Source organism: Nelumbo lutea, chromosome 6 (genome assembly GCF_056320005.1).
Source record: "Nelumbo lutea isolate HS-2025 chromosome 6, American lotus-T2T, whole genome shotgun sequence".
NCBI lineage: Eukaryota > Viridiplantae > Streptophyta > Magnoliopsida > Proteales > Nelumbonaceae > Nelumbo > Nelumbo lutea.
Genome location: NC_142689.1, coordinates 72,961,978 through 72,989,649, shown reverse-complemented (window position 1 = coordinate 72,989,649; position 27,672 = coordinate 72,961,978). Strand labels below are relative to the sequence as shown.

The 27,672-nt window shown below is 32.9% G+C and overlaps 1 protein-coding gene and 1 long non-coding RNA gene across 2 annotated transcripts; one reads left to right on the top strand and one right to left on the bottom strand.

Moving 5' to 3' along the window:
- Positions 1 to 4,633: 4,633 nt before the first annotated feature.
- LOC148849647 (UDP-rhamnose/UDP-galactose transporter 2-like) lies at positions 4,634 to 16,246 on the top strand. Its single transcript, XM_088949443.1, has 5 exons — positions 4,634 to 5,372; positions 6,140 to 6,324; positions 6,410 to 6,610; positions 15,249 to 15,410; positions 15,519 to 16,246. Exons 1-5 carry the CDS (start codon positions 5,243 to 5,245, stop codon positions 15,882 to 15,884), a joined length of 1,044 nt encoding a protein of 347 aa, XP_088805569.1. The 5' UTR covers positions 4,634 to 5,242; the 3' UTR covers positions 15,885 to 16,246.
- LOC148849646 (uncharacterized) lies at positions 13,259 to 17,922 on the bottom strand. The gene is made up of 4 exons (XR_016100699.1): positions 16,551 to 17,922; positions 16,307 to 16,367; positions 13,756 to 13,918; positions 13,259 to 13,625 (listed from the first exon to the last, which is right to left on the bottom strand). It is a non-coding gene; the product is annotated as an uncharacterized LOC148849646 (long non-coding RNA).
- Between the last annotated feature and the right edge of the window lie 9,750 nt (positions 17,923 to 27,672).

Genomic DNA, 27,672 nt, shown 5'->3' with positions numbered 1-27,672 from the left:
TAGTATATATGGGATATTATGAAATCAAATGTAATTATATTATATATTATATGTTACATATTATATAGTTACATATCTTACATATTATATATCATATATTACATATAATAATAGAAAGTTTGGTTAATTTGGTTAACCAAATTTCTAATCCTAAAAACTAAAACAAAAAATTGGTTGGTTTTTAGTTTTAACCAAATGGTACTCACCCCTAATAAAACCTATTAAAATTTAATTATCCTATTAAAAATTGATACATGAGCTTGGTGTAGATCTAAGCTAAGCTTAGCTTAGAAGAAAATATTTGCTTGAGCCCAAGGTTGAGCTAAGTTATAAATAATCATTCCTAAGTAGGAGTCTTATGACATTATGCAAATGGTTTAATTTTTACTTTTCATAATTTTTTTTTAGTTTTATATTTATTTTAATTATCTTATTAAATTACATTTCAGTTATTTTTAATTTATGAACTACTATTTTTTTTATGAATTTCATAACTTTTAATAATTGTTGGCTAAAAACTTGCTAAATTTTAATATTTTTAATAACTTTAGTGATTTTATTAATAATAGTTATTAGGCTTCAAATTATATATAAATTGCATGTTATAGGTTTCTAGACGAACCAGGACCATTTTAATATTGTATTTATTAATAAATAAATTATTTTAATAAACACAATTAATTATGTAAAAATACTACAATTAATATTAATATTGTAATAAAATACTGTGAGTATTAAAATATTATAATTATTAGAATACTTTATTTATTGAATAAATGGATAATTAATTAAATACTATTAATTAATAAATGTTAATTAATAAATATTTTAATTAACTAAATAGTATTAATTATAAATACTGTATACTATTAATTATTAAAAGTAATATAATTATTAATTTACTATTAATTAATCAATACTTATTAATAAATACTATTGAATGATTAATTAATAAATACAATATTTATTAATTCAATTATTAATATTGTTTTAATATAAATTGAAACACTATAATCATTAAAATACTGTTACCTATTAAAATGTTGTAATTATTAAATTACTGTATTTATTTGAAATATAGTAATTTTCTGGCAATTATCATATTTTCAGAAATATTGGTAATTTCTTGGTTAAAACTAATTAAATAAAATTTTTGGTAAGTAAATGTAACTTTTTGGTAATTAAATGTAATTTTCTGCTATTTATAGCTTAAATTATAATTACTGTTAATTACAGTTTAAAAATAATTGTTAATTATATTACTGTTGATGATTAAAATACATTATTTTTTCATTATTATTCAGTATATTTTTTGCAATAAAATACAATTAATTTATTTTTTTAGTTATTTTTAGTATTTTATTTAAGTTTTAGGTTTTTCAGAATTTCATGAATTTTAATTAATTTTTGGTATTTTTTCGTCATTATTCAGTAATTTTTCCATATGAGTATTATTTAATAATTTTTAGTATTTTCAGCATTTAATTTTTCGTATTAGTCACTACAAGATTAATTTGCATTTGCTTTTAGTAAAAATAAATGAAATAACTAAATAAAAACCGTAGTTAAAAAAATACAGTTAATTTTCAATAATTTCTCACTTGGTTATTTTTTAATAATAAAATCCTATTAATTGTACTTTTTAATTTGTTTTTAGTAAATATCCTTATTAATATAAAAAACTTTTAACTTTCCGAATTTTTTATTTATTTTCAGTATTTTAATTATGTTTAGGTTTTTCAGAATTTTCTATATTTTAATTAATTATCGGTATTTTTCATTATTATTCAATATTTTTTGCATCAAAATATTGTTAAGAAAATGGGTTATATATTTTAAAATTTCATTAACTTTTATCATTTTTAATGAGTTCATTATGCACAATAACGGTCTGAACTATAAAAATTATTAATTAATTAAAATGCACTCATATAAAGTTATCTAATAATTTTATTAAAACTATGAATTAATATTTTTTATTTAAATTTTTTATTCTTATTAGCATTTATTAAGTTTAATTTTTAAGTGAAATTGAAAATTTTAATTTTTACTAGATTTGGTTAATATTTATTTTAAGTGAAAGTTTAGTGGATTTTTAAATTCATATTTTTTTATTGTTTAACCTTAACCTATTTATATTATTATTTTCTCTCTCTCTCTCTCTCTCTCTCTCTCTTAAATATAATAATAGCATGCATTAAAATAAGATGCATTGGAAAACTCAAATATCTTTATCTATATAATAATATACAACTTTATTGATCGAATCAAAATAGATTATAATTAATTTTGTATATTTTAAAATAAAAAATAAAAATTTGCAAAAAATAGAGAAAATAGATAAATAGCTTCTTTCAAATGAGAGACATGTTGACATGGCACGCCCAATTTCCCAATATTATATATATATATATACCATAATGTCATTTCTGTTACGTGTTTCCTATATGTTAGTTTCAATTAATCTATTTTGTATAAATAACTTCCTTATAAAAATATCTAAATAATGTTTATTGTATTGTAAATTTTGTTTTCTTTTTTTGGGCCAAATAACATTAAAAAATGTACTAAAAACATGTAATATTTTCTAAGACATATGCCTGAAAACTTTATTGCAATGTTTTAAAAAATGACCCAAAACCGAAATCGGTTTCTAGGTTGATCATCCAATCCTAACAAATGGCCCATTCTAATAAAATAAATTTAAAAATGGCTAAAAACTATTAAACAGTTTGAACGAATTGACGATTCGATCACCTAAATCAACAAATTATTGATTAATTCAATGGTTTTTAACCAATAACTGAACTTGGAGTAAAATAAAATCGATTATCTAAACAGTTTCCGGGCCCGGCCGTCCGAATCAACGGCGGTTTCTAAAAATTTGATTTTTTATGAGTATAATCGGGCAAGAAGTCCTTGACGCGTTACGTGTAGATACCGGCTTTGACCCAGAGTGAATGGTAAAGAAATTCAATTCAACCTCGGGACCGCCGACCAGGTAGTTAATTGCTCATCACTCTCCGCGTACTAATGTAAATGGGCCCATGCATTCCTGTTTACCGCAGATCCATCATCCCCGCTAACTGGATCTGCTTTGTTGGGGGCCTAACCCGCATCACATGTATAAAAAAAATTCCAACTTCAAACTTTATTAAAACAAAAATTGGGAGAGTTAGGCTGACGAGGGTTGTTATTTGGCCACAACCTGCATTTTATAATGAATTAATAAAACGCCCCTATAAATGAAGGAAAATTATATAGATATCAATGTGTTTGTAAATTGTTATATATTACATGTAAATGATATATTGCATGCAAGGTGCCAACTGGCTGGTAAGATCTTCTGTTGGTTGGAGTTTGGAGTAGAGATTTGGGATGAAAACATAAAGTATATTCGGAGGATAAAGGAAATACTGATTCAATTCCCGTATGGATGTATAATTTTTTATAAGGTTAATTTAATAATAATGTTCGAAGTATCGATATACCCTGTATTGTTAGAGAAATATCATTACTAAAAGACATGCGCTTTTATATTTTTTCTTTTTTTTTTTAAAAATTAGTTATTGGGTAGTTTTATATTTATTTTTATTAAAAAATTAGGGTTTTCAATACAGGGTATATTGTATTAAAATTTTGATCATTGTTTAGTAGTTATTTTCATAGGAAAAAAAAGAAATCTCTTTGGGTGACTAGGGCTGTTTGTTTTTATGGGTGTTTATTGAAAAAACACTACCACATTAGTGCCATATAGACATTGGTGTTTATTGTATATGAGGCAAAATGAACCAATTGTCTAGTTTCATTGTTTAAATGTTAATCAAATAAATGGTAAAAAACTGAAACATTTTGATTTTTGTGCATAGGCCATTGGGGGAAATGTTAAATTCTTGTTTCCCCTAACACCCAACGTTTCTTGAAGCCAAATGCTGATGTGGCATGAGTTAGAGAGTAAAAAATGTTTAAAATAAAACTCTCAACTTCAATAAATATTGTCACATAAGTGCCACTTTAGCAGTTTCCCTCTTTTGTTATTCCATATGCATCAGGAATAACAAAAGTGGAGTTCGGTTTTTGTGCACACCTACCATTTGGGAAAGTTATTTTTTAAAGCTTTTACGGTGGTTTTTTATTGTTACGCTGATTTGGAGCCTAATGACACCTAATTGTCATAAATGATTAAATTATTACCTTTATTGATTAAGTAAATGAAATACAAACGTTGAATGAAAAAAATATAAGAAAAATCAAACAAATACAAAAATAGTAAACTTTTAAAGTGAAAAATAATGATAAATAACCTATCCAGAATCAAGCACATACTACTTGAAAATAGGGATTACGGCAAAAGAGTCAAGGATAATCTAACATTTGTGTGGGTAAACTTGCGCTTTTGGACCTATGGGCTGTGAAAAGCCAAAAATTGAAAGAAAAAGTGTTTTAAGGGATTCAGGATGAAATGTATCACACCAATGAAAATATGCCACATCATTTAAGAAATTGGAAGGACAGGCTGGTGCGGCAAGTTGCTATTGGTGTCTTTATCAAGGCTCCTCACAGAGCGCTCGTTAGACCCAGACCGACCACATAATCACATATCCCAGTCCCACCGTGCATTGGGATTGTTTTAGGCGATTGACAGTGATTTTTTGAAAGAGTATATAATTTCTTTTTGGTATAAAACATAAATTGAAAACAAATTCTTTTTTTAGACACAAAACGTAAAATTGGGGCTTTTCTTCGTGAAATGCGAAAGGATAGATGCGCTGGATATTAGACGGTGACACGGAGTGTCGGGTGAATTACCATTTGAAGGAAGGTCAGATTGGAATAGAAGATACCAATTTGGGAATTAGGAGTACCTCCACCATGGTAGAATTAATCGCGTTTCCCTTTTAGCTTGAGCGTTGAATACACTTGTAGCGGCATTTGTAAATTGAACGTTTTAGGAGAGAGAGAGAGAGAGAGGAAAGAGAGAGTAATTAGTGTGTGTGGAAGACAAGAGAGCGGTGAAAGCGAGTGCGAGTGAGGGAGGGAGAAGAGAGGTGGGGAAATACATGGAAAGAAGCATGTTTAGGGAGTAAGGAATAAGAACGTGACCAAGCTTCCTTTCTCTTCTCTTCGTTTATGTGTTCTCAGCTCAAACAATATTCTCTGTGATCTCTGCACAGCGCCACGTTCAGACCTTTCACCAGTTTCTCACCCCCCTTTATCCTTTCTTCTTTCCTCGATCTGGGAAATGGAGGACGAGAAGAAGGCGTCGGCGGTGTCTGATATGGGAGCGTGGGCTATGAATGTAATCAGTTCCGTCGGCATTATCATGGCCAACAAGCAGCTCATGTCCCCCAGCGGTTACGCCTTCAGCTTTGGTCAGTATCTCTTCCTCTCTCGCACACATACACAGATCTGACATTCCACTCTTTTAAATATCCTCTTGTGCTGTTAATCTTACTTGATAATGTTGCCAACTACGGTTATCCTTTAGTTGAGTTTATTATAATTCTTGATCTCATTCTTTTTCTATCCAATCTTCATTTTGTGTCTAGTAAGGTTCTTTTTGATAATTTGTTTTGTTGTCTATTAATTGTAATCAACTTTTCCTGTTTGATTTATTTCAAATTTTAAATAAAAAGAAAAATAATAGAAAGATCCCTTGAGTTCCAATTGCGGGTTATCTGTGATCCACATTTTTTTTTCTCAATATTAGTTTTTCGTGCTCCCTCTCTTTCTCCATCTATCTATCTTGCCTCTATGTGTGCACACGTACTCGATTTCTTGTTTCCTTGTCCTCAAGTTACTGGTAATTGTAGATTTCTTTTAATCTAGATTTCATTTTTCATTTTTTCCTTGAGCTTTAAATTGCTTGAGATCTTGCCTCGAGATGGTGATTGAGTGTAGTGTTACTTTATTTTCTGTATTTTTGATCAGCTTAAGGATCTGTTTTCTATTGATCCTTTTTTTCCCCCCTGACATGAATAGTTGCTTATATATCATCCGAACTGGGTTTTCTCCGTGTAATATAGCCTATTCACTCAAGTTTACTTGTGTGATTTCTTCATTTTGTTACACGTTTGGGTTGAACATTTCTATCCGATTATTTTATATGTATGTTTTAATATCATTTTGTGTTTTTCAGCAACAACTTTAACTGGGTTCCACTTTGCGGTGACTGCATTAGTTGGTTTCGTGTCAAATGTATCTGGGTACTCTGCGTCAAAGCATGTACCTCTGTGGGAGCTTCTTTGGTTCTCAGTGGTTGCCAATATGTCAATTACCGGGATGAATCTCAGTCTAATGCTAAATTCTGTGGGGTTTTATCAGGTAGGGACTAGTAAGGTAAATTTACATGTTTTGGATGACTGGATTCTTAGTGTTTGTGGCATTGATCATTGTTTTTGGAGTGTAGATTTCAAAGCTAAGCATGATTCCGGTTGTTTGTGTGATGGAGTGGATCCTTCATAGTAAACATTACTCAAGGGAGGTAAAGATGGCTGTGGTAGTAGTGGTTGTTGGTGTGGGTGTCTGTACTGTAACAGATGTTAAAGTAAATGCCAAGGGTTTCTTATGTGCCTGCATAGCAGTTCTTTCTACATCATTGCAGCAAATTGTGAGTATTTACTTGGATTCTCTCCTTTTGATATTGCATTATATGCATTAGGAATCTCTTTCAAAAGAGGTTAAATCAATGCAGTTAGTTGCTTCGATGATATGTAATGGGGTCTAGACACATGATTGGTTATATATTTCAACATTTATATCAATGAAGAAAATAGTTCTTCTTTTGTTATCTGTTAATGGATTGATTTGTTCCATGGTATTCTCTTAGGTTCAGTTTGGAAATAGTACAAATGCAAATATGTACAGTGCAAATACATACAAAATAATATAAAATATAAGGTTTTTCACTCTACATATTTGCATTTGTACTCCTTCCAAACTGAGCCTTAGTCCATACATGCATGCCAAATAAACGGCTGAACGCCTATGTCCAGGGGTGGATATGAACGAACCATTCAAGCTCAGATCATGAAAAGCTCGATTTGGCTTGGTCCACATTGAGCTTCGAGTAGTCCAACTATAGGCTTAATTGAGCCGAGCTCAAATAGTATGAAGATCAGATCGTGAAGATTGTGAGCCTAGTTGAGCTTGTATATATTTTAATTTTTTATATGTATAATAAGAAATAAAACAAAACAATAAAATTAAGGTTTAGTCCCTAATCGACTAAACCCCACCACTAACCTTGATTCCCTCTATGTCCATGAGTCACAACCAGACACCAAAAGAGATTGATTTCTCCAACCTTATTATCATTGAGATCTTGCAATTGAAGAATTGCTTGGTTTAACTTCCATGCCATCTTACTAGTCACTTACTAGATCAAGCCAAGTTGAGTTCTAACATATGAGCTTTTGAGTCAATCTGAGTCGAACTTGGGCCCGAACTCAAGTTGTGTGCTTTCCTGTCAAGTTGAGCTCAAATGGTCTAAATTTTGGCTTGGCTTGTCTCGTATCCACCCCTACCTATGTTTGTATTATTAAAGCAAAAAATGATCCATCTCATTATGCACAAATATTGGAGACTGTTGGTTGATTAGTTTTTGGTACTTTATTCACCATGCTATGCCTCCTTTAACTATGGTGGTTTTCCGGCTTGCAAGTCCAATATTTTAGGCTCAATCTTGCAGCACAATCTGAAGCTCACTCTAGTAGGCTCAACTGAAGTTTCTAGAGAGTGAATATTGTAAAGAATATTTTGGGATATATTTATAGTTCTGTCTTTTAGTAGGAAGCTTGAATTCTGTTAGCCAACATAAAGGAGGAGGATTGTGTCATTTTTTTTATTGATTTCTTTTTGAAGGGCTACATAACGGGGGGTAACCCATCCCCCAACCCATAACCCTCTTTACCTAGGTGCAGGTGGGATTCGATCTCAACTTTCTGCTACGACCAGCAGGAGGCCTTACCAACCAGCTGGTTGGCACCTTGCAGGGTTGTATCAGGTTTGGAGTCAACATAAAAACTTTTAACCAATCCATTGCTATATGGGACAGAGCTAATGAGATGGATGAATGCTGGGACTAGAAAGGATAGGATGGAAAATGAGGACATAAAAAGACTTGGGAGTAGCTTCAATTAGTGACAAGATGAAGGAATGTTGACTGAGATGGTTTCATATGCGAATAGAGGATCACTGATCATAGTTTTCAAGGTGCCAAGGTGAAGCTAGGTGACCAGCTTATTCCTTGCCTTGCAAGTGAGTGAGCTACAGTGTAAGCTGATCTGATAGTTCAGTTCCAATCAACCCTTAACTCTCTAGCTAACTGTCAAGATGCTCTCAAGGTGTGTCTATGTTGCCATGTTCGCAGAGCCTCCTGTTGAAGCCAACCTATTACAGTCCGGGAGTCACCTTCAACAACAATCCTAGTCAATCCCAATTGCTTACAAAGCTGTAAGCCCTGTAGAACTGCTTTCCGCTCTGTTGTAGTTGAGGCTGTAAAAATTCTCCCAATTAAGAATTTACTTAGATTTTTAATATGTGCATATTAGTAAATGAATCCTCTGGATTTACTTCATGTTCTAAAGATATTTTTAATATATTTGTTATTGCAAGTATTGTTAATTTTTTCTTTAAATATGAATTAAGTTATGCATCTTTGTTCTTCTTAATATAAAAGATTTTTATATTAAAAATAAAGAAAAAATGAGATCCCCCCTTCCTCTTCATCCTCCTCCTAACCCCCTCCTCTTAAGGAGGCTTACGCCTCTTGTGTTATGAACCATGCCTCATTCTTCTAGGTAATGGAACGTCTCGCGTCACGCCTCCGTGTTTTAAAACATTGGTTTCCTCAACACCTCTTTAGGTTGTATTTGCTTTTCCTTTTAATAAATTTTCTTTTTCACTCTTCAAAAAAAGTCTAGTAGCAGTTCAAGGGGGGCTCAAATAACTGAAGTAGATGAAGTATTTTGTTATTATTGTAAAGCACCTCATACAAAGGAGAGGTGCTGGAGTTACACCTTCAAGGTTCATAGAATTCAATTATGACTCAACCTGCTGGGCCTGGTCATGGGGAATCATCAACTGTTGTTATGGCTGAAATAGACAAACTCAATTGACTTCTTACCAGGTTGGAAAGCAATAGCAAAACTAGTACATCTGATCCTATTGGTCCTTCTACAGATTTTTCTAAGTTGGGTAATTCCTTATTTCCTTGTCATACAATTGCCACTACACCTACTTCTTGGCTTATTGATTTGGGTGCATTTGACCATATGACGAGCATGTCCTCTATAAGGTTCAAAATTTCAATGCACCGAAAGGGGTGTATCAGGATTTGAGAAATAAAGTTCTTTAACTATTAAAACAAGGGTTGTTCAAAAATACCTTAAACTAAGTGTATCAATGACCCACCAATATGATATGTATCGGCTTGTATCGGTTGACACGTAATGGAATTTTTAACCTTGCTCCTCTAGTTTTCATTCTAACCATTTATTTGAGTGATAATCTCTCACTTGACACTTAGTTCTGTTCTTCATGTTCCTCAACCTCATACAAATTTGTTATCTGTTAGTTCTCTTGCAAAGTCCTTGAATTGTTGTGTAATTTTCTTTTTTTATGGTGGAGTGAATCTAATGGAGTTTGCCTTTTGGATCCTACTACAACTCAATCTTTAGCATGTTCTTCTTAGTTGTAATAAGTCTATGAGTCAAATCATTTTGTGGCATTGTCATTTGGGTCATGTGTCTTTTGGTTCCTTGAAGTTGTTTTCTCCAACTCCTTTTTAGCTAGTTTGTATGTTTGATCTTCAATGTGAAACATGTCAACTATCAAAGAATTGTAGAATAGCATATTACCCAAGCAATAATAGTTTTTTGCTCTTCCATATTGTGCATGCTGATGTGTGGGGCCCATATTGAGTATGGGGGGATACAAATATTTTATGTTATTTGTTTGTGACTTCTCCAGATTTACTTGGTTGTATCTTCTCAAGAGCATAGGCAAAGTGCCACAAGTTATCCAAAATTTTTTGCATGGTGGAAGCTAAGTTTGAGAGGTGAATTCAAAAAATTTCTCTCTTTCCTTGAAGAGAAATGAGTTACTTACTAGAGTTCGTGTATTCACACCCCTTAGCAAAATGGGGTTGCAGAAAGGAAGAACATGCATTTTGTTGAGGTTGCTTGTGGTTTGTTATTTTAGATGCATGTTCCCACTTGTTTTTGGGGAGATGTAGTACAAGCTGTTGTGTATTTGATCAATAGACTTCCTTCTAGGGTATTTCAATCAAGATTCATAGATGATTTGTTGTATGGTGATATTCTCCTCTCCAGTCTTCCCTTAAATGTCTTTGGACGTGTCTACTTTGTTCATGACATGTTTCCTTCTTGTGTTACGTTTGGCCCAAAAATGTGTTTTTCTTGGGTATTCTTGTACTTAGAAGGGTTTCAAATTCTATGATCCTTCTTTTGGAAGGAGCTTTGTATCCAAAGATGTCACCTTCTTTGAGTCACAACCTTTTTTCTCTCCCAAGGTTTCTCTTTAGGGGGGATTAAAAGTGAAGGAGGTCAAACATGGCACATTAATAGTGAAGGGGGGATTATTAGCTTAGCAAGGGAGATTGGGGTGCATTTTAAATGGGTAGCTAAGCAAGGAGTTACTAGGGAGGCTTTGTTTTGGGCTTGTTTGTAAGGTTCTTGTTCTGGTGTTCCACCCATCATGTGGGTGATAAAATTGTAATTGTAATTGTAATTTTATTTAAATTCATCAATGAAAGTTACCTTTCCTTTAAAAAAAACAGAGCAGCAACGTTTTCTCTCCTCTTCCGATCTTGGTTCCAATTCCATTTTTCTTTACCTTTGCACCTTTTGAGAAACTAAGCTCTTCCTTACACCTCATGGGAGTAAGTCACGTCTGGTTTTGAGGCAAATGTATATTGGGAACAAATGCTAGAGGGTGGTTCTAGATGTTGATCATCCACTACAATCTGATCCCATGGATTTAGGTACCCTTCTTGCCATTTCCCTGGTTCTTGCAATGACCTTGTCATTGTTGTTGACTCTACTCCTTTTGATCCTATTGAGATCTCTAGTGCCAATGGTGAAGGTGATGAACCTAGTGATTTTGATCTTCTTATTGCTTTGCGAAAGGGAAAAGAAGGAAGTGTACACTACCGTCAACTACCACCCCTTATCCTATTTCTAACTATGTGTCTTCTGAGGCTCTATCTCCTTCATACTATTACCTTTATTGCAACCTTATTTTTTGTTTCTATTCCCATTCTAGAGGCAGTTACCCAACCACAATGGAGAGAGGCTATGTATAAAAAAATGAAGGCCTTGGACAAGAATCGAACCTTTTAGTTAGTTGAGCTTTCAAATGCAAAAGATGCCAGTTGGATGTAAGTGGGTATACATTGTAAATTATAATGATTTAAAGCTTGGTTAGTAAGCTAAGTTATATACTTAGACATATGGCATTGATTATCTTGAGACTTTTGCTCTGGTTGCCAAGATGAATACTATCCGGATTTTGATATCTCTTGCTGCTAAGTTCTCTTCACCATTATATTAGATGGATGTTAAGAGGTGTTTTTTTGAATGGTAATTTGCAAGAGGAAGTGTATATGGATCCCCCTCTTGGTGTAATTATTCTTGGAAGTGAAGGCAAGGCTTGTAAGTTCCAAAAATCTATTTACAACCTGAAACAATGTCCTTGAGGTTGGTTTGACTGATTTATAAGTGCTCCCCAATCTCATGCTGATCACTCTTTTCTTCAAGAGGAATGGGGATTTGGTGATTATTTTGATTGTGTATGCGGATCAGTGGATGACATTGTTATAACCAGTAATGGCAAATTTGAAAGAATTCACATATGTGCCCCACAACACCTCCCATTTGCGTATTGTGAACATTTCTCCATGATATATTATAGGAGATGTTCCCAATGTATGCTAAAATGTGCATATGGGATGCCAACGTCTCAATTTGAAATTTAGAAGCTAAAGCAATTTTTGTCCTCTGAATTTGAGATTAAGTATCTTGTTGGACTCAGGTATTTCCTTGGAGTTGAGATTGCAAGATCTAAGAAGGCCATCTTTATATCAGTATATCCCAAAGGAAGTATGTTTTAGATTTGCTAAAAGAGACAAACAAACTTGAGGCTAAGTTTATAGACATTCCTATAGATCCAAACAACAAAATCAATGGGGCTGATGGTGATATCTTCTTAGACAAGGGTATGTATGGATATGTATCAACGTCCAGTTGGAAAGTTGCTCCATATTTGCTTGACTTGACCTAACATATTCTCTGCTGTTAGTGTAGTTAGTCAATATATTCATCAACATTGTCTTCCTCATCTTGTAGCAGTTGAGAGGATACTGTATTACTTGAAGAACACTCTAGGTAAGGGAATACTATATAATCTTCATGGTCATCTCAAGATAGAGACTTTCATTGATGCTGATTGGGTTGGATCTATTGATGACAGAAGATCCAGATTTAGATACTGTACATTTGTCGGAGGAAATATTGTTTCTTGGAGAAGCAAAAAACAATAGGTTGTTGCAAGATGTAGTGCTGAAGATGAATATAGGGCAATGACACAGGTCTCTGAGTTACTCTGGCCAAGGACTCTTTTGATAGAAATTGGAGTGGTTTTTGATCATCCTATGAAACTATTTTGTTACAACCATCAACATTGCAAATAATCTGGTTCAGCATGATCACACAAAGCATATATAAATTGATTGGCATTTCATTCATGAAAGAGTGATTAGTGGAGAGACATTTACCTTTTATGAAATCATTTAATCAACTTGTAGGCTGTTTGACTAAGGGTCTAACCAAATCGAAGTTGGAAGAAAATCTTGTCAAGCTCAGCATGCATAATATTTATGCCTAGCTTGAGGGGGACGGTTGTGTGAGTTGTTTGTTTGAGGGCATACTTGTCCTGTTCATATTTTTCTTGTTATTAAGGGACTGAAATGTAATTTACGTGCTTCAATATAAATTCTATGAGAAGGGCACATCCCCTAATTTCACTTTTGGCTGAAACTCTACTAGCTCAGCATGCATGTCTGAGGGTGTACTTCTCCTTTCTCTTTTGTTTCTCCTCTTCAGTCTTCATCTATTCTTTCTTTTTTCTGATCAATAGTTTTCATATATTCTCATTTGTTGGTTAGCCTATATGGTATTAGAGCATTGGGAATCAGATCAAGGGACTGGTATAATTGTATGTATTTCTGGAAATCAACTTTCTCAAAGAATAGAATGGTTGAATATGATTAGATCAATAGTTCTAATTGTATGTATCTCTAATCTATTGAATATGATTAGAGATGTTGAGTTTTTACGGGCAACTTCTGGAGTATTTTTGCTTGCAAGTGATCAAATTGAAGTATTCCATGAGTTATCATTCCCCAATCAGCCAAACTGAGGTCCTAAATAGATGTATAGAGACATACATGCGTTGCTTCACCGGTGACTAACCCAAACAATGGCTGCATAAGCCATTGTGGCTGAGCTTTGGAATATAAATCTGCATTCTAAGTAGCTATGGGAATGGCCCCATTCAAAGTTCTCTATGGTCATGACCTGCCAGCTGTAGCTTCAATCAAGGACCTGTTAACAGCAAGAGATCAAATATGACAAGAGCTTAAAGTCAATTTACTAAAAAGCCCAGGAGCAAATGAAAATACAATATGACCGCAAGCATAAGAATATAGAATTTGTAGTTGGAGATCTTTTGTACCTGAAGCTACAACCTTATAGACAAGCAACATTGGCATGCATGGCTTGGAAAAACTTCATTCCGAGATACTATGAACCTTTTCCTGTCCTGGAAAGAATTAGGTTGATTGCTTACAGCTGGAGTTGCCTCCCTCATCAAAGCTTTACCTGATCTCCACGTCTCACTGTTCAAGAAACATCTTGGGGAATTGGTGATTCATCATACTACCTTTGGCAGATTTCACAGATGAGGGACACCTTAAAGTTGAAGAAAAGGAGATTACTGAACTCCACTGGATTCGGCAAGGCAAGAAGTCATCAAAGAGGCCTTAGTCATGTGTACCACTCTTCCCTCTGAGGATGCTGCTACATGGGAAGATTACTCTCGCCCCTAACAAGAAACCCCAACATCAACCTTGAGGACAAGGTTGTTCATGAGGGGGGAGGTGCTGATAGGAAGTCTACGATGGCTCAGATTCCATCTAGGCCCATGCCCATATCAGTGACTCCATTAGGCCCACAACCTCACTACTAATCATACTATACCTCCCTGTAAACAGGTTCTATTCTAGAAGACCATGCCAGAAGGTGGTATAAATGATTTCAACCAGATCTGACCTGTTTGGTTACACTGATGTAATGACTATGAATAGGCAATCTGGATGAAAGAAATGGACTTTTTGGTCGACTTCTCAATTTCTTCTTCTGTCTTTCTTAGGAGGAAGAGCTTCCCTCGAAGAAAGCTCCAGAGTTAGGCTGGACCTAACAGTTTCCCAATTATTATCTTTGTACATTATCATTCATATGAAATATTTCATATCTGAGGAGCTGTTTGATAGTGACTGAAATGGCTGGATTGAATGACTTGTTAGCTTTATCTTTTAGTGAATAAAATAATAAAATAATAAATTATTTAAGGGCATAACAATCAATTCTGTTTTCATATTCAACCATTAAGAAGGTTGCAACCTCCTGAATGACTTATTCACTAAAGATAAAGCAATTAGTCATTCAGTTCAGTCACTTCAGCTTTAATTAAATGGCATATCTGAGGGTCCTTGTCTCTTCCAATTACACAATTTGCACGAACTAGCAAACGCTTCACTTCTAATATCTAAGACTAAGCAACCTGACACTATTTCAATAATTGTTAACTTGGGAAATCAAGGATGGTACGCAAGTATAAAAAGTTCAGTTAAAGAAAATACTTTTAACTGTGGATGTTTTGGAGCCACTGTAACAACTTGGAAAACCATGCATCATACAAAGCTGGATTTATTCACTAATGTAAAAGCCTATAATGTAAGCTACCTGTCACTGGCAGAAATATGGCACTTAGATCTGAAATGGAGACAATTTAGTAACCTGTGCTGAATAATCTGGCAGTTTCACCTCTTAACTGCATATTGGTCAAATTATCATTCTGCTTACTACAAGCTTATTTGATCTTTGCCCATCCAGAACAGTTATGTTTCATGTTCTTTAGTTTCTGATCTCTCACTTTGTGGTATACAGACAATTGGTTCGTTGCAGAAGAAGTATTCAATAGGTTCATTTGAATTGCTGAGCAAGACAGCCCCAATACAGGCTCTCTCTCTTCTATTACTTGGCCCTTTTATTGATTACTATCTCAATGGCCAATTCATAACAAACTATAAGGTGTCTTCTGGTGCAATTGTAAGTCACTTCTATCTCTCAATCTCAATCTAAATATTAATCTTTCAATGCTTCTGTGAAGGAAATCTCCAAAACTTCTTAGTTATGGATGATGTGAAATACTTGCAGTTCTTCATACTGCTCTCGTGCTCCTTAGCTGTATTCTGCAATGTGAGTCAGTACCTCTGCATCGGACGCTTCTCAGCCGTCTCTTTCCAGGTGTTAGGTCACATGAAAACTGTCTGCGTCCTCACATTGGGGTGGTTGCTCTTTGACTCAGAGCTGACACTTAAGAACATACTTGGGATGGCTCTTGCAGTCCTTGGAATGGTAGTCTACAGTTGGGCAGTGGAGGTTGAGAAACAGGCTAATTCCAACGTCATACCCCATTTGAAAGCGAAAGAGAGTTTGACAGAAGAAGATATTAGACTGCTAAAGGATGGAGTGGAGAACATTCGTTTGAAGGATGTTGAGCTTGGCGAATCCAAAAATTAGGTGTCATCATTTCTTCATGTATGGGCTTTTGGGTCATTTAGGGTGCATCATGATAAGATAAGATGGATGAGCTCATCCCCTCTGGGACAATGCGCTTTGAGTCCTACAAAGAGACCCCCTATCCATCTTACTTTTTCTGTTTGCAAGGAGATCAAGATGGTGATGGTAAAACCATATGAGGGTTGGGAAGATGTAAAATCTATCATTAGTCTTTTAATCAAACATATGTTGTTCACAGTTTATACAGTCTTTCTTTACTTGGCAAATGATTTTCTAGCCGAGTGGGAGAGCTTTATGACTATTTTATATTTGGAATATTTGTTTGAGAAATGGTAAATTATTTATTTTTTCATTTTCCATTATGATAAGTAGTCTTCAAAGTGTATAACAAGATATTTTAAGGGAAAATTGCAAATTAGTACCTTGTACTTTGGACTTGGTCTCACTTTGGTTTCTGAACTCCAAAATGTGCTAATCCAGTACCTAAACTTCCAAAACATGCCAATTCAATACAAAACCGTTAATTGCCATTAAGTAGCAAGTGAAAGGATGCAAATGCTCTTTCATCTAATTTTCTTTATCAACCATCCAAATGCCCAAATTTCTTAAAAGCCAATAGAGAAGTAATTTATGAAAAACCAATGTGTAAATAATTTCTTTATCAACCTCCAGGTCGTCCAATGTCTCCTCTTTTGTTGGTGTGTAAATATCATGGATATCATCAGCTAACGCCCTTTGAGCCAGAATTCTTCCTACAATATAGCACAAGCAGTAGAATCCTTACACCAAGTCAAATTTTATGTCCTTGGAAATGTGCCACTGCAACAACCCGGTGCACGATACAGGCACGAATAGAGCTCTTTGATATGTAAATGTCCAAGCAAAACGTCTCATGGTAAGGGCCTGTGAATTGATTAAATGTCGGAGTCCTTTCCTTCTTAACAGTACAAGAACTTTCTTTTGTACTCTTCAAATTCCTTAGAATCCATATCCAGTTTATAAAAGAGGTTGCCCCGAATTCTCACGTCTTCAATCTAATCATAGTCAGCCTCATGGCCCTCAGCCTCAACTACATGGGAGACATGCAGCAGCCGATCTAAATTTTCCGTTGAGCACGATTGTATCTGTTGTTTCATACGTTCCTCTCCATGCTTGAGTAAATCCAGAAAAAACCTGCCAACTTTCAATGTCTACAAGGTCGATTTTAACATCCTCTAGTTGAACTCAATCGGAGGAAAGCATGGAAGAGAGATGATGAACCTGGCTCAAATAATTTGGAGAGCCAACGGCGAGACCAATTCCACTGTTGTCATTTGACACTGATTGCTTATCAAGCACTCTCCTTATCAAGAACCCTAGACTCCCACGAGCAGAACGTACAAACCCTCGAAAGAGCAGTAAAATTCCCTGATAATGCAAAGCTTCTTCTTAAGAACATTACTGCCATTCAACTGTAAGTTATACGCTGTTGGATACTTGGATTGAATCACAATTCTAGCTGCTGAACTTGGAAAACCAATGAAAGGTGCACCAGATGTTGAACAAATTGAAATACCCGGGTTCTCAAATGTAAGGCTAAGAAACGAATCATCGAACACTTGGTAGTCAAGAGTTCCTGGCTCTAGTGATCTTTTTGCTACATCCACTAGACCCGTTTAAATTGGAAAGCAAATGAGTACCTTTTTATCTTCCCAACGCTACAAGCCTAGAACACAAACAAGACGAAGCTATTGACCAAACCACCATTTACAAGGCACTAAATCCTAGGTTTCTCACAGTCGTTAGGTCTTGGGTGTTACCATCCAAACAGCTCTCACAATGCACTAATTTCTCACGATTGCTTAGAATTCAGAATTCAAAAAGCTGTTAGCTAGACAACCATTGACAACACAAGCCACTGGGCGCTAAATTCTCAAAGCTCGGTTCACCAAACACAAAGGTATTTGTTAGACAAAGAGAAGTGTAGCATGAACATAATAGACACAATAAAAGTATAATGAAAATGTAACGAACTGTTGATTTCTTTTAAGAGAAATCTGATAGTTTTAAGAGGAAAACGAGTGTTTATTTCCTTTTATCTCTTATCTTGTAAAAAAAAAATTTATAGTTCAAAAGGATATTTGACAGAAATTTCCTTTTATTTCCTTTTTTACAGAAATTTTCATATACGAGATTAAAATGGATATTTGACATTCTGAATTCAGCAGAATAACATTATCTGCATTTAGAATTTAAAGAAAAAAGAATTCACCAATAGCAATATATTTCTTAATATAATTATTATACTTTCGTATATTATTATTTTTTGATTAAAATATGTTCATTGTTTTGGTTTAATATAAATTCTTGAAGAAGAAGATAAACAATATTTTATTTTGAAAGGTAATTTTAACATTTTATTTTAGATACTGGATGAAAATATTTTAAAATTAACTAATTAAGGAACCAAATGAGACCGGCCTTAAAGTGCATAATACTAATATGCAATTTTTATAAGAAATTTAAGTGGCAGGTGTAAATGCACGAGAGAGAGAGAGAGTATATGATGGTAATCAGGATTATGGAGACTGGACGAGCAGCCAAATCAAATATCCGCAGATAAAGACAAAGATGCCAGGATGAATCTCACACTTCTTTTTATAGGTATTGATTTGAAAACCTACTTAACGGGCTCTCTCATCAAATTAATTTTTGTTGTTTGTTTCTGTTTGGGCGGTATGTTGTCATTTTGGGCTTGTTTGGTTTTAATGAAATTTCAATTTCCAATGAAAAAAGAGGTTTGAGCACCTCAGTGCGAAATTTTTAGGGAGAATGACGGTTCAGCCCAAGTATAGTTGGGGTGGGTGTTAGCTTGGAATTGATGTTAATTTACAGGCGGGCATTGATGTATTGAGTGGGGGGTTTTTGACATTTTAAAGGTTTACAACTTTGCAGTGGAATTCAGAAATTTGCATTAGCGCACTTTTCTGTTCTTTTTTTTTTTTTTTTTTTTTTTTATGGTCATTTTCAATCTTTGACGTAGGACTGGGCCCCGAGGCATTTTTGTGCTTTTCTTAATGGTAATAAGGGTTTTTTCTCAGGTAGAAAAAGGTAGTCAAGGCATTTCATACTTTACTATTATATAAAAAATGACCCCGTAATCTGAATTATTTCAAATTTTAAATTATCTAGATAATGACCCCATATTAAGTAAGGGGCAACTACAATATCATTTAATTTGCAATTTACTATTTAACTATAAAAAATTAAATTAGAAAAATTAACATGGGCCTTACATTTTTGTAATCAACAAAGTATGGGACTAGTATCCTGATATTTTTTCATTCATGTATTTTGATAAATTTTGTTTCACACCAATTTTTTATGTTATAAATTTAGGTTATTATTTTATTTGATATTTTTTATATAAATTTGTTATTTAATTTGAGAGATTAAATAAATTTTTATTAAATAATAACCTACTTCATGGATCTTACATTATTTGAAATGAGTGCTTTTTAATTTCCTTTAAGTGGAGGTAACTACCACACAGATAACTACTATTTTAAGCTCATAGTTTTTTTTTTTTTGAGTGGATAGACACATGTTTGAGAATGAAGCTTGTGTTTTGAAGAGCCTTATGACATTTTCAATTGGGTAGAGCTGGTCGAAGTTCAATCCAAGCAAGCCAAGCTAGTACAAGTAAAATTCAAACATAAGTTTTATTAATTTTTAACTTTATAATAGGATTTAAATTAATGAAAAGAAATTTTAAAACTAAAAAAATGCATTATTTTATAATTAATTTGAGGATAAACAAAGTTGATTAATTTTATTTATTTTTGTGATGAATTTAAATGGATTTAAAATTATAATTTTATCAATACTAGTAATAATAAATAGTTATTTTATATTATATTTAAGTAATTTTTTTTTGCTTTATTATATTTTTAATTAAATTTTCATATTTTTCAATGGATACACCCTTTCTCTACTGGATTATAGACAATCAGCTTTGGAACTTTGTTGGCTTCTTAGGCCCACGTAGAGGTGTAAATCGGGTCGTGCCGCCTGCGGCCCGGCATGAACTTGGACCGGCTTAGCATGACGGTCTGCGGGTCGTGCTAGGCTTGGCATGACCATGCGAGCCGTGTTGGGCCTAAGATTTTAGGTCCACGAGCCAACACAACATGACACGATTGAGCGGGTCGTGCCGCCATTGGCTTGCGGGCTGCCATAGCCCGACCCGGCATGACCCATATATATATTTTATATATTTATATGCATTTTATATATATTTATATATATTATAATTATATAATAATATATAGCATATAATATATTAATAAAATATTTTTTTAATTTCAACACTAATTTATTCAATTATTGCATATATAAGCAAATTTATACACAAAATTCATATATAGGCAATTTTTTACATGGCTCGACCCGACCCAAGGCTCAGCCCATGGGCCCATATGGGCTCGGGTCATGGGCCATGCCAGGCCAACCTCCAAAATTTTCAGAAGAAAGGATGGCACGGTCCGTGATGACCTGCACAAAGTGCGGGCCGCCCACGGGCCGTGCGGTGCCAGCCCGACACGGCCCATTTTGGGACAGATGGATTAGCCATCCCACTAGGGCTAATGGGCTAATCCACTACTTTGCCATTCGAGTTCCACACATTCATTATTGCTCTTAGCCTTATATCTACCAGTCTCGATTTAACGCATTCCTTTTTAGCATTTCCAATACAATTCAATATTACTACTGACCACCTATCCTCTATCTTCTAGCGAATAGGCTGAGCTAGTCTGGTTTTAAATTATTTTTTACCGTTAATATTGCTTGACTCATCATCTCCTTCCTAACGACCATCATTCTTCTTATATATATATTTTTGTTTTTTGGTAATGATGCATTAGAGGTTTGTTGCTTGTTTGGTAAATTTTACACTAAAATCAAATTGTAATTTCTTTTCATTCTATAAATAAAATTGATATCAACAACCCAACTTAGACGATTCAAACTCTGAAATGAAGATCAAATTAATGTTTAAATGCGATGAGAGACCAGTTTACCTACGAATCTCATGGAATAGTGATTAATTGTTTCATGAGTATCACAGATAAGAGCAAGTTAACCAAAAGCTCTACCTTGCATGAATGATTAAACATATCAATAGCATATTTCACATTATTTTCATCTAAACATTACAAAAAACAGATTGACATATTTAACACCATTAAAGAAAAAACAAATCATCCCAGTAGTAGATTAGTTTCGGTGGAGAGAAAACTAAATCAAGATTCAATTTACATGTTTCCTTGGAACTAGGGTTGCTCACGGTTCGGTTAATCAAATCATGGGCTTTTTTTTAACTAAATTGGTATTATCGGTGTTTAGAAAATTGGTAACCAAAATCGAACCAAAGCCAATTGGTTAACCAATTGACCGGCTCAGTTAACATTGGTTCGGTTCATCAGTTTTTTAATTTTTATTAATATATATTATAAAATATATAAATATATAATAAAAAATCATAAATATATATAAAATATTATATTTTAAACAATAAATAATATATCATATACTATAAATATATATTTATATATATAATGCATATTTATTAATTTATAATATATAAAAAATATATAACATACATAAATATATATAAAATATATAAAAATATATATAAAATATATAAAAAAATATATATACCAATCGATTTGATTAACTATCAATTTTCTATATTGGTTAACCAAGACCGAACCAGTACCTTCAATTTTTTAATCGAACCTATCAGTTCGATTAACCAATTTTTCGGTTCGATTTTGGTCAATTTATTTTTTTCGATTTTTTTTGTTCACCCCGACTTGAAAACTGAACCTATCAGTTCGATTAACCAATTTTTCGGTTCGATTTTGGTCAATTTATTTTTTTCAATTTTTTTTGTTCACCCCCACTTGAAACATTTATTCAGAGTTCTATTTGACCCCTTGTCTTTCTTAGCTTCGACACTATCCATTGAGCCATTTGGAATTTCTCCATATCAATGGCTTAAATATGCTTGTGCAAAGGTTTCAGCTTGCTTTCGATAACTACTTCTTCAAATCAGTTCTAACCAGTAAAAAGAAAAGCCAAAACCATAAGTAAAATAGTGCGCCATGAACACAGACGGTAATAGCTGAAGACATAAATACAATATATAATACATGAACTTAAAAAATGGAATATATAAAGTCCTTCCCTCCTACCACAAAAAACCTTTCTAGATAGAAAAGCTAGCATAGCACAGCAACGGATTGCATGTGGATACCCTAGTAGAATCTCGTTTAGAAGCTTTTTCTATCATAACAGGTTTTGCTCAAGAAATCCGACAATTGCACTTTTCTCCCATCAAGATTGTCTTCTGATGCAATCCACCATCTTTGCATCCTTTGCCCTTCTCTGCACTGTTGGCTTTGGATTTTGCATGATTCTTGCACTGTTGTGTCGATTCAAGTGTCTTGAAACCCAATTTGTTTGATTGCACACAGAGATGGTTGTGCTTGAAGCATTGGGAATGCCAAATTTACAAAATGTCTCTTGTTTTTGCAATGGCTGGTTGTAATTTGACATGGGTTGGAGAAAGAAAAAATGCTTCATACATTTAGAATGACAGATTTACAAAACGTCTATTGTTTTCTGAATGGCTGCTTCTAATCTGATATGGGTTGGAGAAAAAAAGAACAAATTCAAAAAATATCAATAACAAAAAATTGAGACATAATAGGTTCAAATTTCTCTGTCTTGCTTACCTAATTACCCTTCTCCTTCCGCTTGAAACTGGTAGAGACTTAATCAATTAAGAATTTGTATTTGATTAAAACTCAATAGCAGTTACCTCATTCTTAGTAACGACCTTAGTTAGAGTGGGTCTTCTTTTATGTTGATGTTGCCACCTGTATAAAGATAACTTTTTCTTTGAAAGTAGTGTTAACCGATAGCGTTTTGTATGAGTGTGGGAGAAACTAATTCTGAGTGGGTTAATTAACCGATTTAACTCTTTTTGAGGAGTGTTTTTTTTTTAAATATATATATATATATATTACTTTTTTAACCTTTAAGTAAATAATTAATATATATTACATGCCAATATTGTTTCATATAATAATTAATTCTTTAAATAACAAAGGCATCCATGTGCTTTAATTAATAATATAATAGAAATGTTTCCTCTAAAAAACAAAACTTGCAAAAAATACATAAATTGATAAATATATATATATATAAGAAAAAACAAATACGTGAAAAGCACAAAAAATTGATAAAAATTATATATTTCAAACAGCGAATGGTTCTAATTGTTTGCACCCCCATACTCTCATGCCCAAACAAACTCCTGCTTAGGTACTTCTAGATGCAGACACTACTCCCATATTTGGCCATGATTGTATCAAGTATTGTAGGTTTGCAATAAGGAGACCAGAGAGAAAGATTGGCCTTTTGGTATCTGAATGAGGGGATAGTTCTTGTCATGGATGGCATTTTTAATGACTTTGAAGGTCTGGCCATAGTATATATGAAAATAATGATTGTCTTACACAGGAAATATTGCTAATGAGCATTGCAGGAGCAATTACATTAGAGATTTCACTCACAACTACACCCAATTTCCTTCAGTTTTGATTTCCAATGTTGGTAAAGGATTTGACGGTGAAATCCAAAATATTTTAGAATATTCACAACTTGAAATTATTAAATGTTGAACCAATTCAAAAGCCAAAAGGGTTTAGTGAAAAAAAAAAGAGGCATTATGAGAAATTTGCGACTTAAGGGAGAGAAATCTATTGTCCAAATAATCAACCCAAGAGGGGGTGAATTGGGTACTTGAAAATTTTTTACCCCTTTTCCTAAAGCCTTCTATCAACATGAATGCAAGAATAATGAATGCAAAGGTTTATTGTAAGTAGTCGACGGATACACTTTATTGGTTGATTATCACTCACAGGTGATATTTTTCTATAGTAATTGACTAACTATTTATGCCAATTTTCAGTTGTCAAAGGTAGTTGATTCATTAGAAACTTGAATTGACTCATGAATAGTGCCAACATAAACATTACCTCGATTGTCAAAGATAGCCAACTCATGAACAATGTTCTCGCAAATGCACACCTCAGTTATTAAGGATAGTTGACTCATGAATGTGAGTAGTGACTACTCATTGTTCGTCAGCTAAGGACCTTGTATAGATTTATTTCAAAGGCCCAAACTTTGTTACCTTAGCTTCCAAATTGAGATTAAACATTTTTAAAATTCAGGAATACGTAAGAACCAGACCTAACCTAACCATTACTCATGTTATCCACGTTTGGTCATGTTTGAGTTCAAAATGTGCATCTCAAACTTGTGGTTTACATTAAGTCCTAAACATACCATGACATGACACAATATAGACCACTTGGACTTAAGTGCTGTTTTTCTTCTTTCAGCTCATATCTTCTTTTAGAGAGTTCAACGTGTTTGATAACTACCCAATACTTCATTCATCCTTTTACTTCTTTTAGCATTTTTTTTTATCATTTTTAACTCAATGGATAAAGCTGCACATTTAATACAAATCATTAGTACTTCTAATATGTTTGTTATCATAAAAAACACATAGGGCCAACATTCTCTCCATTTTGATGATGACAAACCATTGTTAAAAAATGATTACAAATAAACTCAAGTATAGAGTACAATGAGAACTCCCCTTGTTATTAATATTCTATAAAAAATAATGATGCACATTAAGCATATAATCATGTAACAAATATAATTATTTAAGCACAAATATTGTACTTTTAAGCATAAATACTTACTCCTTAGTAAATTAAACATTTGAACACAATATATAAATCTCCCTTGAATATGTGAGGGATTAACTATTCATAAAGTTTTCTCTTTCTGATTGAGGAGATTTTACTTTCTCATATCTCCTCTTGAATGAGGAGACTTTCTTTCAATCTTAACTCTCCCCTATCTTCTTCTTGAGGAAATGCCTCTTTCTTTTCTTCTTTTTCTACCCTCAAGTTCAAAATTTTCCCCTCCTGGCATTGGCAAAAAGGAAGGGGAGAAGGGAAAAAATAAGCATATAGACACAATGAATAAGCATGCAAATTATCATGCCACATAATAACACAAGTAATATAGGATTAAGGGTCATAAGTCTCATCCAAACACATAGATATTATTTTAATGATAGAGCACATAATTCATTAATGCACATGAGTATATTCAAGTTAAACATTGAACACAATGAGCCATATGGTAGAATGCATGTGGGGTGACAACAAACCGGATTATCTTTATACTGAGGAGTCTCTTGATTTATGTCATTTGGCTCTATCACAGCCAAACATTCTAGTATCCCATATTCCAAAAGCATTCTTATCATAATGCAAGAGGGGAAGTATAACCACTGAAGGTGATTTGAAGGTTGTGGTAGAATGTCTAAAGGGAAGGTTTGATCCGCCATATAATTTCAAGCCCATCATTGATTATTGTTTTGGGACTTATCGTTGCTTTAGCCTAAATGTTCAATGCTCCCATGTTTTTTCGAGAGGTGAATGCTACTTCTGATTGGTTGGCTAATGTGGGCACGAACAAGATGATTCAGACCTTTCCTCTATTGGTTCAAATAGTTGTTTCTAGCTAATTTGTTGTAAGGATTTTTGGGGTTGGGCTACAAAAGCCCAATTTCTTTTCCTTAATATATATATATATATATATAGATACAGATTTCTTTGTTTGAGAAAGGGTATAAAAGTCAGTTTATTACAATTTTAGTGATTATTAAAATGTTCATATTTATCTATTTAGTCCATTTCTAATTGTAAGAGTTAAAAATGTAACTTTAATTATTAATTTCTACATTTAATCCCTTCTCGCTAAGTTTTATACTTAAGGTATTAACTCTCATTTTCTCTTATTAAATCCTATATTGAAGGTATTTTTCATTAATAAATTCTACTAATTAGATTTATGTCAATATTTTTAACAATATAAACCAATATATTTTAAAACTGACTAAAAAATAAAACCATTCTTTATCCAAGTGGTGTCCAAGCATTTCATCCATACAAATCAAATTGATCAACCTATAAAGTCATAGTTAGGTAATAAAGTTTTAAGATAGAAATAAATATAGAAAATCACAAAAATATAGAAAAATTAGACACATTTATGATATTTTGGTTAATCAAATTAAAACAATAAGTGTAATAAACAAGAATGATTTTTATTGATAATGAAAATGAAATACATAATTTAGAATTGACCAAAAATGAAATTATGTTACTATTTGGAAAATATCAATAATTCAACTTTTGGGTCGAATGTGTTAACATTTAATGTCATAAATAAATAATAAAATGAGTAAAATATAAAAATACAAAAATGAACAAAAATACATAAATTTAAGAAGACATTTAGGCACATGTATAATATCATAGAATTATCATATTAAACAAAAAGTAAAAGAGGTTTAAATTGTAAATTGGCTACTGCTTTTCGCCTCATTCAATTCCTTCTATTTAAATTTTATATTTTTTTGATAAATGAACAAAATGAAAAAAGATTCACCAAAAAGATAAAACATTACAAAAAGAAGAATCTAGCCAAGCAAGCAGGCTTGCTTTATATTGTAAATTGGCTACTACTTTTCACCTCATTCAATTCCTTCTATTTAAATTATATATATATTTTTGATAAATGAACAAAATGAAAAAAGATTCACCAAAAAGATAAAACATTACAAAAAGAAGAATCTAGCAAAGCAAGTAGGCTTGTCAATAATACTTGATACTTTACAACTCGATTCGATTATCACATATTTGGGTGATGTATTTATGTAATTAGATTTGGATTTTGCAATATGCTTTCGATTAATAATAAAATTAAAAAATAAAGAATACATATTTATAGAAATTTTTTGATATATTATTACTATCATTATCACTATCTAAAATTACCATGTGCAAAGTACATGCATTCTTATTAGTATTAAAAAAAGATTGATTAGTTATCAAATATCCAGTATCATGCCTTTTCCATACCATAGCCAGACTTGTATAAAATATATAATATAAATTGTAGCTAGCTCAGGCCTGGGTCGAGGTCTAGTTATAGACATCAAACCTAGGCTTAGGCCTTGAAAATATTTTACTAGGTCGGTATAGAAATGATCATCCTACTAAGTGGTTGTTTAGCACCGGAGCATTTCATACTGAATCATTTCACCTGATTCACAGGTACAGACATCAAACATAGGCTTAGGCCTTGAAAATATTTTATCGGGTTGGTATAGAAATGATCATCCTACTAAGTGGTTGTTTGTCACCGAAGCGTTTCATACTGAATTGTTTCACCCGATTCGTAGTAAATCATTTCACGTGTTTCTTTTTTTGAGAAACACCAAAAAAAGGGATGCAGGCTGACTGGGCATTTAAAGTAATTTGACTTAATATTATAATATATTTATGATGACAAATGTGTGACATCTCAAAAAAAGTCAGCCTTTTCAAATTTCAACTAGTGGGGACTCATATGATGCATGTGATTTATTAAGCGAAAGATAAATAATAGAAATGTTCATTTAATAAAATACCCCTTATAGTTTCATGGATTTACTAAAATCTACTCTATAGTTAAAATTTTACTAAAAATCACTTATAATTTGCAATGGATTTAATCAATCTTCCATTAGATGACAGTGTTGACCCTAATGTTCATTTAAATAAATTTAATCAAAATAAAATAAAATAAAATACCATTTTTTCCT

What these genes read in the sequence shown, in the direction of transcription:
- LOC148849647 (XM_088949443.1), top strand. Translation starts at nt 5,243, where the DNA reads ATGGAGGACGAGAAGAAGGCGTCGGCGGTGTCTGATATGGGAGCGTGG. An exon ending in ATTCTGTGGGGTTTTATCAG is followed by an intron (nt 6,325 to 6,409) that starts GTAGGGACTAGT and finishes TTTGGAGTGTAG; the next exon opens with ATTTCAAAGCTAAGCATGAT. An exon ending in CTACATCATTGCAGCAAATT is followed by an intron (nt 6,611 to 15,248) that starts GTGAGTATTTAC and finishes TGTGGTATACAG; the next exon opens with ACAATTGGTTCGTTGCAGAA.